General features: G+C 47.1%; 1 protein-coding gene across 3 annotated transcripts in view; it reads left to right on the top strand.

Moving 5' to 3' along the window:
* Nucleotides 1–13828, top strand: part of SYTL4 (synaptotagmin like 4) — a 964177-nt gene that overhangs the window by 380918 nt on the left and 569431 nt on the right. For all 3 annotated transcript variants that reach the window (XM_078688458.1, XM_078688460.1, XM_078688459.1), the window contains one exon: nucleotides 4091–4207. In XM_078688458.1, coding sequence (XP_078544584.1) covers nucleotides 4091–4207 — 117 coding nt within the window. The remainder of the gene's footprint in view (nucleotides 1–4090; nucleotides 4208–13828) is intronic.

Below are 13828 nucleotides of genomic sequence, written 5' to 3'. Positions count from 1 at the left end.
TAGCACCTTTTTTAGGCAACATAAGTGTAAAAGCAAACGCTAACTAATCATCTCATTTGATCACTGTGAGAAGCTGGCCTGGTATATGATGATCACTAATGTAAGTGTGCACCTTGCACCAGTCCAGACAACACTTATGGTGATTTATGAGGTCTTAGACAACCTTAGAAAGCTCTCTAAGTCGTAGCTGTGGAGAGCAGCCTTCAGGCTTAGTCCCGAAGAAGTGTGAAGCAGCTTGTTTTAGCAGAATGCAATCTTATAGTATAGATTAAGTGTAAAGAACCACACCAAGTATTTATAAAAATATGTATTTATAATGTAATACTCTCTAGTACGCCCAAATATCTCCTACACAGAGATAACACAATGCACACAATACTTTAGTAAAGAAACAGTAAATAGCATGAAATACACAGTGGCCCCAGCGGGGGACAAGACCATATTCTAAGAAAGTGGAAACACAACTCTAGTCAGGATGATGTCGAGAGGATGTAGCAATGCTGGGGACCCAAGGAACCACCAATGGGCAGTAGATAGGGACCCAACGGAGAGCGCTTGCAGTGTGGGAACACGACTGCGCGCTCCGTACAAGTCTATGTGCAAGTCCCGATTGGATTATTAAAGATTAAGGACCTTTCCCAGTGGACCTTGAAGATACCCTATGGAAGACAGAAGGTTGAAGAGCCACCCCACCCATGGATACCCTAGTACTCATGTTACCTACACCAGGGAAGCCAGGTGCATACGTGTGAACTGGTGTCGGAATCTGCAGTCGAACCCTATGAAGGACTTCAGGAAAGTGCTGCTGTGGAAGAAGGAAGAAGTGTCTGGTGGAATCCGAGGATGGATTCTCGATGAGAGGTACCTGCAAGCAGATGAGACAGAGCCCATGTCAATCAGGAATGACAAGGAGACTTTGAAGACGAATGCCCTCCGATGTTGAGTGTTGCAGGATGGATGACGAGGGCCTTGACTCCTCAGCTGTGAGGACCAGGCGACGCTGAGGAGGACCAGGAGCCGTGTACGTGCTGTCCCACAAAGGATGTCGAGTGCTGAGGGGTCAGTGTCTGGCAGAGCTCTAACAAGCCTTTGCAAATGCAACTAACACCGGAATCAAAGAAGGAGCAACGTCAGGACCAGCAAGGTCCAGGTGACTCACCAACAGTAGGGGAGTCAGAGCAGGCCCCGAGCAATCAGTGAAGTCCAGAAGAAACAAGTGGGGCCCTCAAGTGGACCCAGAGGCCAGAGGCACAGGAGTCGTGAGAGGACTTCAAGCAGCTCACCAAAAGATTCAGGCCATGATGCACACAATGCTGTGTGGCTGAAGATTCCGGTCACTGTAGGTGCTTATGGTTGGGGCTACTTGGAGCGCAAAGATCTTATTGCAAAGAAGCCAGCAAACCTTTGCAACTACAAGTTGGACGCGTTGCACAGGGTTTCGGTTATTGCACCCCCCTTGAGGGATACTGGCCTCAAACTTGGTGAGAGGGCAGGGCAGACCTCTGGAGTTGTGGAAAACCACCACCTCTGTTGCAGAGCCTACGGAGTCTGGAGGAGCTCAGGATCTGCAGACCAGTCGACTTTGTTGTGGTGCCTTCGAATGCAGGGGAGTGACTCCTTCACTCCAAGGAAGATTTCTTGAGGTGTCTTTGATGCTTCACAGGCCTTGGGAGGTTCCGGTATGATGCACATGCACAGACAATGTAGCAGACTGGAAGGGAGACAAAGTCAGGCCCAAACGAAGTTCAGCAAAGTCCAGAGTGCCCAGATGGTAGAAATGCAGTGGTGTCTCATGCAGGGGCACCCTCTCAATTAGAACCTGGCACCCTGTCTTCAGGATTGCAAAGGCCTGCTATAAGGGTGACTTATAGGTTTTAAGTACAGTGACCTTTAGATATAGGAAACCTATATCTTAAGTAAGTGGTGCTAGCATCAACTTACACAGGCTGCAATGGCAAGCCTGTAGTTCCATTTTGCATGGTCTTTCATAGGTGGCATAATGCATGCTTCAGCCATTGAAAGACGTCTGGGGTACCCATGCCCTGGGTACCCCAGGATCCAATCTGGAATGTACCTAAGTACTCAACACAACACTTTAGTGATCAAGCAGATAGACTGGGGTCCTGATTAGCAGGATCCCAGTCAGACCAGTTAAAAACAGCATCACATCAAGCAAAGAGTGGGGTTAACCTTAGAAGGAGATCCTACTTTCCTACAATCACATAGCATGTAAACCCCTTCCTTATACCTCATATATGATGCCCTCTTGAAAGCAGATGAAGACGACGCTTGCCTTCTCCTATTGGTGGACCTCTCAGCTGCCTTTGACACATTTGCCTATTCCACCCTCCTACACACCCTATCAGTATCAGATGGGATTCACCAGCATAATCCTTCACTGGATTCCAATTGACACTAGTTTGTTCACGTGGGCATGTTCAGGTCAGAAATGATCTCTAACACCTGTGGAGTACTCCAGGGTACTGTACTGTTTCCTGTCATCTACAATCCGCTGATGATGCACAGCTCTACTTGAAATCCTCCTCTGCTTCAGACATACAATGACTTAAAACACTACTCGCACATCACCTACCTGATGCTCCACCCAACCGAGACAGAATTCCTATTTGCCGAGACAAATAAAATAGATGAAGTACAAACCTGGCTCATTGACCTGAACCATGACGGCTTCAACCACCGCTTGCATCGTATACCAAGTAACTTGGATTCACCCTGAACACCACCCTCCCATTCAAGGAACACATTGCCGGGAAACAAAGCACTGCCTGGAATCAGTTTTCTCTTCTAAAGAAAGCCAATTTCTTTTTCTCCAAAAACAGACTTCAGAACTGCTGGTAAAAAAAACTAGAGAGCAGCCTATGCACAACTCCAAATAAAGTTAAGCAGTTGTTTACAAGTACAAAGCTATCATGTATAAGAGACAATTAAATTGCAAAGTCTTAAATAGCTTTTTGAGTCTTGTTGGTCTGCTTTTGTCTGTTTGCAAGAAAGTATTTGGAGGAAGATTTTTAACCAGAATTTGGGAGATTGCGAAAAACAATATTAAGATTGCATCTGTCTGCTGTGGAAGTTTATGGTTCCAAAAGAATTAAAGATCACAATTACTGATGCCTTTGCCTGAGCATGCATTGGGAAAGCGAACATGTATGCCTGTGAAGAGCTGTATGGAGAGTTACCCTGGTGAGCTTTTTCTGTGCACGGGTTCTGGACGAGTGCAGCTATCAGGGCTGCAAGCCTCTGTTGTGAAGCCTTTCCATGATGTAATAGGCTACACATGCTGCTGCCAGATGTGTGTGTTTGGGTGTGCGATAAGGTGCTACTTTGCTACATCAGCAAAGCCATAATGTAAAGTCAGTAGCACAGTGTAATTAGCCATGAAATACAGAAACCCTGTTTTGATCACATTAGTGCTTACAACAGACCGCTAAACCTGTCTGTAGCCAGATGCTAAAACTGGTGAGTGAAACAGAGGGGAACGACCACAGATATTGAAGCTTTCTTCGTAATTGTTTCAAGTACATAGTTATATTTTACAAACACTTGACAGCTCAACTAGAGTCTCAAATTGACTTCCAAACTAAAACCATCCAACAATTGATACAGTTCCTCTTTACCTGACCTGAGGTATGGGTTACTGTCAAAGGCCCAATATGATTCCTTTATGAATAGAAATTGGCACAGAAGGTTTTTAGCAGCCACTGTGAAGTAGTCCGGCATCCCAGGATATCTGCAGAGTTTTTAGGTGTGTAATAGATCGGTTTTACAAATTCCTGAACGAAACACCATCAAATATTTTGCAAGAAAGGCCAATTGATAAGACATTGTAATTGAATAGCTGATACATTAGAAGTAATGGAAGAGAAGCGGATTCTAGTAGATACCTGAAACAGACGTCTATGCCAGTCCTCATGACTTTGTGTAATGCTGTGTGTGATTAGATGTTTGCCCAGAATATATCTGCCGTTGTACTCGTGCATGTTGTTCTGAGTGACTTATTGAACATTATCATATTTACTCCGGCAGTAAGTAGTGAGATATAGTCAACCTCTGTGTTTCCCTCTCCCCCCAGTTTGCAAGTGGGATCCGCAGAGCCCAAGGATCAAAGAAGTGACACTGAATCCATGGAGCGGATGAGTCTCGGCAGCTACAAATCCGATTCAAGGAGGAGCTCCCCTGTTTGTTCCAGGTTAAACAGTCCTTAGTTCTAAATTGATCATTTAATCTGTCTTTGTTGTGTTATTCCCTGATGAGAGAGAAAATGCATTTTAAAACCCTGTTTGTCCACCCGCTGTGCGTAAAGCAGCCGCACACTTTATTATTCTGAGTTAATTATTCATGTGGTCAGCTCTGTTTTTAATGTTTGCTCATTTTCATCTGATTTATTAATTTAAAATGTTCAAATATAACTACTATGGCTTTATTCCTAGAGATGCTTAAGTTTGCAGTGTGCACAATTGTGTATTCAGTATTTTCCTGGTTAAACATTTTGGGAAAACAGATGTTAACATTTTCCTTTGCCTTATCCATCATTGTCCCACAAACTACTGTTTCGTGGACTGAGCTGTGCAATCCTGCTGCTGATGAACCCAAGTTACGAGCGATGCACAGGTCTCTTCAGTGCCCTGGAATGACTTTACTCCATAGCATCCCCATCTGACTCCTCCCATACCGGTTGTGCCTGAGTAGGCACCCTAAGAACTTTTACAGAAGTGTCTCATTCACTGGAATAAATTGTACAGTCAGTCCAAGCCTGCCTTGGTCCATTCACTCCTGGTTTCTCCCTTGAGATGGTGGGCATATGCTCCCTGCCTCGTGGTAGAAAGTTTCTTCTGTCTTCATGGTTCATAACGAATGGTCATAACCCACATTTCAAGGAGGGAATCGAACTATGCAGAACTCTCTATCATTCCTTTTTGGATAAATCAGATTCGCCCCTCCACATAAACATGATGGAGCAGAAGGCAACCTACCTGGCGGTGGAAGCCTCTTTTCATTGACATTGAAGCAATGCATAGTGTTGATGATGCACATAAGCAGCATACTATGGTGATCATCTAATTTGGAAAACAAGCGGACACACACTCACTATAATGCAACTATTTCGCGTAGTAGTGAAGTTGTGGCAATAAGCAGGAGCTGAAGACTTTTGTTTTGTAAACATTGTGGGAGTTTACGAAATCATGGCAGAACAGCTTAACTAGGTGTCTTGACATAAGTTCTAGAATGGGAGGTTCACCAGGAATTCCTTAACTCTCTTTGAGGTCTGGGGGCGCCAGGCCATTCAGCACAACTCCAAATGCAACCACATCATGTTAGGTATGAGAAAGGGACCCAGACTTGCTGTAGGGATAGAAAGGGGTATTCATGTATGCCTTTTTCCTCGAATCATTGGATTTCAGTTCTGCAGAAGATTAGAAACAGTCTTCGGTGCTCTGTCATATTGGTTGCTTTAACTTGACTTGCGTAGCTTGGTTATCCAGTATTAGGGGTGTCTTTCATGGATTCACATGCCTGAATCATTCCCCGTCGTCGAGACGGGAGCCTCCGGTACATAAAAAAGTAATGTCCTATAGACATACATAGAGAAAATAGGCCTAAGGGCCTCCCCTTAGTAGCCTTTCTTAGTCCTTATGTAAAAAGGACCAAACTCTCCCAGTCAGCCAATCAGCTCCGACCTCCCTCTAGAACCTTCCTGGGAGGAGCCTCAGTCCCTCAGATTTTCTACCGCACGTTGTGCTAAGGGAGTCTCCTCTGAGCTCTGCTCAGATTCTGTGTTTTTTTTAACTTAATTTGGCTTTTCTACTATGGATTATCTTCAAATACATTCTGTATCTTCAAATACTTTCTTTAAAGAAGGTTTAACAAGGGAAAGAACGGAAGAATTCTGTTTGGAGCCTGCACTTCTTGTTCCAAGAGGTGGCTCTGCTCGGTTCCTCACACTCACAGACCAAAGGCTACAAGGTATGTTGCTTTTTCAAGTGACTTTTGAAGGGTCGTGAACAGAGGCTGTTAATATGGTTAAGGCCAGAAAGGAGGTTATTTATTTCTCCAGTTACTGCGATGAGGTGTTGCCCTCAAAGTCCAGGAGACCTCAATAGAGAATCTCCTCAGACTCATTCCTCAGGGTACCATCCTGAGAAGGCCCCAAAAAAGACCGCTCAAGGGTCTTCCGGGCGCAGTCCTTCAAGGATCTCCCCACTCTGTGGGAAAGGAGAGTAAAGGACTTGCTTTGGAGAATTATCGGACAACATAGACGACGTATGAGCCGTCTATATCCCCTCCTCTGGTCATAGGATCGTTCAGAAAGGCGTCGTCTATACCTCCTGAGGTACAGCCTAAGCAGCCATCGACGTCAAAACCATCATCATTGCAATGTGAGCGTCGACAACGACGACAGCGTCGACGATGACGTCGACGACGAGACCATAGACGTCGACGGCGACACCGTCGACGTCGACGATTGGAGCGTCGTCGACGAGGACATCGACGTCGACGACGAGGCCGTCGACGACACCATGGACGTCGATTTCAAAACCGTCGACGACGGCGAGGACCGTCGACGACGACGAGCACCGTCGACGACGAGCACCGTCGACGACGAGCACCGTCGACGACAGCGACGGCGAAGACCGTCGACGGCGAGGACCGTCGACGGCGAGGACCGTCGACGGCGAGGACCGTCGACGGCGAAGGCCGTCGACGTCAGCGTGGACCGTCGACGACCAGGCAGTCGAAGTCAGCGAGGACCGTCGACGACGAGGCAGTCGACGGCGAGACCGTCGACGTCAAGACCGTCGACGTCAAGACCATCGCCGTCGACGACGAGACCATCGACGTCGCCGACGCAACCATCGACGACAGCCTCTCGGAACGAAGGCCTGTCTACGGTATCAATGAGGGCTTCATCTCGAAGACTAATCGGCATGTCTACGGCCTGTCTACGGTTTCGATGATGGCCTCATCTACGATGATGGCCTCATCTATGAAGGCGCATGGCCTCATCTACGAAGGCGCATTTTAGTGGGTCATCTACGAAGGCGCATTTTAGTGGGCGCGTCTATGACAGCCTGTCTACGGCAGCCCGTCCACGGCAGCCTGTCTACAGCGTCTACAGGGCCTAGTCTACAGTGCCTATTCTATGAGGACCTAGTCTACAATGGCCTAATCTATAGTCTACGATGTCCTAGTCTACTGGCCTACTCTATGGAGGCCTAATGATCGATGGCCTAGTCGTCTACGAAGGCCTAGTGCTCGATGGCCTAGTCTACGATGTCCTAGTCTACGACGGCCTAGTCCATGACGGCCTCGTCTACAAGGGCTAGTCTAAGGAGTCGACTGCTCGCCTACGACGCCCTGTCTACGGTATCGACGATAGCCTCATCTACGTAGGCTCATCTTCGAGGACTCGTCTACGGCGGCATAGTCATTGAAGACATCGTCTATGACAGCCTGTCTGGTCGACCAGGGCCTTCTCTAAGATGGCCTAGCCTAAGATGGCCTCATCTACGCGGGCCTCGTCTACGTGGGCCTCGTCTACGATGGCCTAGTCTACGAGGGACTCGTCTACGATAGCCTCGTCTAGGATGGTCTAGTCTATGATGACCTCATCTACGACGGACTCAGCTACGAAGGCTAGTCTACGACGGCGTCGACGGCCTTGTCTACGAGTAGTCTACGACGGCCTCATCTATGACTGCTCGTCTACGACGGCATACTCTCTGACGGACATCTTGTCGACGAACTCGTCAACGAAGGAGGAGATCCACCGAGTCTGTCATCTCTTTTAAGGAGGTATGGTCATCTATGACTGCGCGTCTACGATGGCATAGTCTATGACGGCTACCTCGTCGACGGATTCATCGACGAAGAAGGAACTCCACCACTCAGGAATCTCTTCTAAGGTGGTATGGAGAGCTGCTCAACGTTTTAAGATCTCCATGACCTCTCAAGAACAGGCCTGCTTCTTGTACGTCTTCAAAGAACCCTACAAGAAGGCAGTAAGATCGATACGGGTTATCCATTACCTATAGTCAGAAGAGGTAAGGGTCCGGTAGTACCCCTCCTCTGTATCACTGGTGATCCCTCTGTTGGAGAAGAAGTATAAGGCGCCAGATACAGCACCGGCGTGCTTAACAGGAACTTTCTAAGCCGGACTCCGTAGTGCCACAGGCGGCCTAGAAAAACTCCAGGGATCCTTCGGCCCCGTTGTCACCTCCTCCTGATAAGGAGGGTCTAAGAGTGGACAACCTTACGAACAGGTTTTCCTCTGTGAACGTTCTAGCGCTCTTGGTACGCTAGCATGGAACATTGTGGGCACACTGGCCCCATACCAGCCGGAATTACCAGACTCATCCGAAGAGGAAGTTAGGTGGATTCCGCTGAGGCGAGGCATTGGCGTTAAACCATAGACTGCGCGAGGAATATCGCTATGACAGGGTTCCGCAAGTGGCTGGACCTGCAGTCTTGCGGATCCAAGGAGGGCCCTTTCCGTCCTGAGGTGCAAACTACGTTTGTGGACGGGCCAGATGAGGGCCAGTCACTATTGGCACGAAAAGTTAACGAAACAGACAATGCGAGAGCTTTGGACACTCTTCAGTATATGAACCAGTCCTTTAGTACAACGGGAGGAAGAAGAAGGTCTTCCCTCAAAGGAAATTATCAATTCCAATCTTCCTGCTCTTCAGGCCAGAGTAGACCACAATGCCTTCAGTCGCCGACAATAGCAAAACAAGCACCCATCTTCTGAGAAATTGTCTTCTCATGGAACGGGCAGCGGAGCTATCAAGATATACAGCTGCATCTACGTCTGGATTATGCTGTAGAAAGGAGCTATAGCGAGTGTTCCTCCTCCTCAAAGGAGCTGTAGCGAGAGTACCTCCTCCTCATAAGGGAAAAGGGTTTTTTTTTTTGTTCCCGCTTCCTTTTTTAATCCAGAAAACAGATAGGAGGAGGAGACCAACCTTGGGCTTCAGAGACTTCAACACCCTCCTAAAAGAGGCAGTTGTTTCGCATGGTAATCCATGAGGTCCAGCAAACAGGACGTTTACTTCCATATCCCACTTCACAGGAATCGCTAAAAGTACTTACGATTTGCAGTAGTGGGCAGACATTTACGGTTCCGCGTTCTGCCTTTCGAGCTCAAGTCTGCACCACACATATTCACGAAATACAGTTCCCTGGGAGCGACATAACTAGGACACCAAGTCTTCGGTATCTGAAGGACTGCCTGCTCAAGGCTTCATCCTTAAAAGACGTGTCCAGGTCTCCCAACACCTGTTCAGTTTTCGATGCTGGATCTCATCCTCAATCAGGAAAAATCGGTCCTGAAACCTTCTCACTACATCAGTTTCCTAGGTACATCAGTTTCCTAGGTATAACCCTGGCCACACGGTCAGCAAAGGTTTTCCCATCAGAGAGTGATAGTGTATCCTCCTGGTTCCTCGCTCTCAACTACGAACGAGACCTCTACAAGAGGCGCTATCGAGCAGTGGTTACAATCTACAGGGTCATCTTGCCACATAAAAGAGAAGCCTCACATGGCCGGAGTCCTACAATGAGGAATATCCTCTCAAAAACTGTCTCAAGGCTTGTCACTCCTACTTCCGGCGGTTCCTCACGTCGTCACAAAATGCGGAAGGTAGTCTCCTATGGAGAAGACACTACATATCAATCTGCCTGAACTGCTGACGGTCTTCCTGGGCCTTCAAGATTGCCTACCAAGAATGAGACGAACAATGGGCTCACCTATGCGCTCAGCAGGCAGAAACCATTGTAACAGGGAGCTGGACCAACAAATCATTGACCCCATCTTCTCCAGATAAAACACGCCGCAAATGGATCTAATTGCGACGTGAATGAAAGCCGGATGCCCACACTTCCGTAATTGGCTAGGGAACGCATTTCCAACCGCATGGCGCAATGTCTTTGCGTAGGCCTTTCCACCATTCCCGATGCTCCCATTGTCCTCAAGACACGGTTGGTGGAGCCTTGTATTCTGATTTTAATAGCCCCAATTGGGCCGAGGCGACATTGGTTCACAGAACTCCACCACCTATCCCTGTAGCCGCCGATCCACCGGCGGCAGTATCTATCTCTGCTACTATGATCGATAATGCAGTTCGACATCAGGGTCTGAAGTCTCTCTGGTTGGTCGCCTGACCCCTGACACAAGACTGAGTTCAGAGTTCCACAATCGGAATAATCCACAGGACTGTAGACATTCTTGCCAGAGCAAGTGCGGATAGCACATGAACATATTCCTGGAAAGGGAAGCGCTTTGGGTCTGCGGTGTCGACCGCAGCAATAGGCTTTTCTCCACATCACTGGTGCAAATATTGCCTTATCTATCCATTACAGTACATTTAACAGTGCTATCTCGTTATAAAAGAATTCAAACGAGCCCATCGCTATGGTCAAGCGGGTTGCTTAAGCAAGTTCTGAAACGTTTATATAGATCTTTCCCGCCAGTAAGGATGTTGCCACCTCCTGGCATCTCAATGTGGTTCTTACCAAGCTCATGAAACATCCGTTCAACCAGTACACGGAGCTGACCCAAAGTATGTCTCGTGAACAATCCCCACTAAGAGTCAGTGGGCTACAGGCGGTTTTCTATCCAGAAGAGCGAGCGAGCTCCAAGCTCTGTCCATTCAGGAACCGCACATGCAGTTTTTCTGCTAGTCCATTCGGAACCGCACATGCAGTTCAGGAAGGCTAGCATGGTGCTGAGACCGACCCCAAAATTCATTCCAAAGGTGCCTTCAGCCTTTCATCTCAATGGGCCAATAATCCTTCAATCTTTCTTTGCGAACCCTTCAACCGCAGCAGGAAGGGCTCTACATTCTTTAGATCTCAAAGATGTCTCAGGTTCTACCTAGATAAGTCTAAGACTTTCAGAAACTCTTCACAACTGTTCGTGACATACAGCAGACCAAGAATGGGCCTGTCCCTCACGAAACAAAACATCTCAAGATGGATCTCATCAACGATTGCATTCTGCCATGACCAGGCCGGACGGCCTTTGACTGATCAGGTCACTGCACATTCCACCAGGACGATGTCCACGTCAGCAGCACTCTTCGTGGGGGTGCCAATCTTGGACATTGGCAGAGCGGCGACCTGGAAGTCACCGCACACTTTCTCCAGCCACTACTGCCTGGATATCGAACTTCAGAAGGATATGGCAGTGGGTCAAGCGGTGCTTCGCCATCTCTTTCAGTGAGGTGAGCCTTCCTACTTCCCGCCATCCAGGTATGCACATTCCTTGCTCTTGTGATACTATATGTGATGTTATATGCATTGTCTAACATGACTGCAGAACTGATTTACATCACAAATGTGCATATCTGACTGCTAACTATTCTGATTCAGGCATGTGAATCCATGAAAGACACCCCTAATACTGGATAAGAAATGCGTTACTTACCTGTAACAGCAGTTATCCAGTATTGGTGTCTTTCATGGATTCACATGCAACCCTCCCGCCTCCCCGGGAAGGACTCACATCCCTCTCTGACAACATTACGCCTACCTAGCTGGGTGCGTACGAAAATCTGAGGGACTGAGGCTCCTCCCAGGAAGGTTCTAGAGGGAGGTCGGAGCTGATTGGCTGACTGGGAGAGTTTGGTCCTTTTTACATAAGGACTAAGAAAGGCTACTAAGGGGAGGCCCTTAGGCCTATTTTCTCTATGTATGTCTATAGGACATTACTTTTTTATGTACCGGAGGCTCCCGTCTCGACGACGGGGAATGATTCAGGCATGTGAATCCATGAAAGACACCAATACTGGATAACTGCTGTTACAGGTAAGTAACGCATTTCTTATCGGATCCTGTCCATCTGCTTTAGGAGAAGCACATTTTCTACCTTCAAAGCAGGGTTGTGTGTATCAATGAAGGGATGCAAGTTGCTTAACCACTCCTTTTTATTGATCATCTTGGGTATCTGGATTATGAAGATACCCCTGGGCCATATTGGTGTAAGCAAAGACACTAAATATCCTGGTGTCTGGCAGGAAGAACTCCACAGAGCTTAATACTAGCGCAAGATGGCTAAGATTATTTTATTTGCTATGCCAAATAAGGTCAATCTACTCACTTTATTAGTAGATGTCATGATTTGTTTTTTTAGCTATTTCTTGCTAAATCAGGTTTGCATGTTGCGCCTGCAAGACCAGCCTATCACTACATGTGACCTATTGACAAGTACCTGAGGAATCTTTCAACACCAGCAGGATTATCAAACAGTGGAGATGGATTTGAAGAACCCATTTCGCCTGGTGAGGTTTAACTCTTTTCATGACATCACTCACTGCACCTGCCTGCAAGGGGATCCCTGTCCTCCTTTGAAAGGCATGCTGTGTTGCAGCATCCAAGTTAAATTGACCTTCTGCTTCAAACAGCCGGTCTGACTTTAAGCTGCCTCTAGGGCAAGTGCTGCCTCTAGGGCAAGTGTGTGTTTATGGATGCTTTAGGGGTAGTGTATTAACTGTAGTTGTGCTCACTGTCCTAGTCTACATCTGGTGTACGCAGTTATTGGTGAGCTGTGGCGCAGACCTGGGCAGTGTACACTTTGCATTATACAGGCCTAGGTGTTCACCTGTCAGAGATATACAGGGCAGGCACATGGCATACAAGACGTGCATTATGCCCTTTAAGCTTCCTTCCAGAGGGAAGCACAGTTTGGCCAGGAAGCTGTTTGTAGCCTGATTGCTTTACAAATGATGTCTGTTGACGGCTTCTCCATATGATAATGGGAACTGTGCCAGGATGTAGGAGGCGGATAAAGTTACTTTTATGGTGACTGTTACTCCATAGCTTTGGTCCCATTGGCCATGCCTCAGTGATCTTCTCGTGACCGCTCAATCATTGGTCAAAACACACTTTGGTAAACATATTGTTTTACAAGAATTGAACTGATGAGGTCAGATATGTATGCAGGAATTGGAGCGTGTCGGCTTCGGGCATGCATGGCTGCATGGTACTGGACATCAAAGCTTTATATTAACAGATGTGGAAGCAATTTCTGAGCCTACAGCACAGTGGCACCGTACACAAACGTTTATAGTGGGAACGTCAATGGACCATTCATAATTGTATTACAGTAAAGAGTACTTAATACTTGTAGCATATTTCAGTTGCCAATATTTTGACATACAACCAAATCTAGTTGAAGGGACATAATACCTACCTGCTAATTTCATAATCCTTAGCATGGTAACATTTGATTTTTGTTCCTATCCTGTGTTCGTTATCTATGCCCACTTCTTGTTCCTGAGTTGACAAAAGCCTATTTGCTGCTGTGATGCATCAGGATGTTTTTGTCATTCTCTGCTGGATAAGCAGCTTGTTGATAGTACGTGCTACATGCACACGTGTTCGGTCAAAAGCTTCCCTGGAGGAGGTGCGAACCACAGAAAACAATAAACTAAGTGGACTGAGTGCTGAAAATCTAGTTCTGAAGATACTCGCTTGGGTATGAAGGCTCCTGTGAAGGTAGGAGGAGTCTTGCTGACTTGAGTGGTACTTGAAAGGACATAGAAGGCCAGTGTTATTGTGAACTGTCCTCAAATCCAAGACAGCTCAACACTGTAGATATCGCCTTGAAGTCTCTAAAGATTGCTGCAACTTTGACAACATGTTGTGTGAAACTCTTCTATATTGTTCCCCAATATGGGGAAATATGCATCAAATCAAGGCAGCTAACTGCTCATGACTCCTCTGCCCTGTGTGAAGGAACGTTGTACTGGTTGTTTCTCCTTCAAAGAACACTCTCTGTGTGCTGCTGCCTACTGGTGGTTCCAGATAAATG

This window comes from Lissotriton helveticus, chromosome 4_1 (genome assembly GCF_964261635.1).
Source record: "Lissotriton helveticus chromosome 4_1, aLisHel1.1, whole genome shotgun sequence".
NCBI classification, from domain to species: domain Eukaryota; kingdom Metazoa; phylum Chordata; class Amphibia; order Caudata; family Salamandridae; genus Lissotriton; species Lissotriton helveticus.
This window is presented reverse-complemented; position numbering and strand designations above follow the sequence as displayed.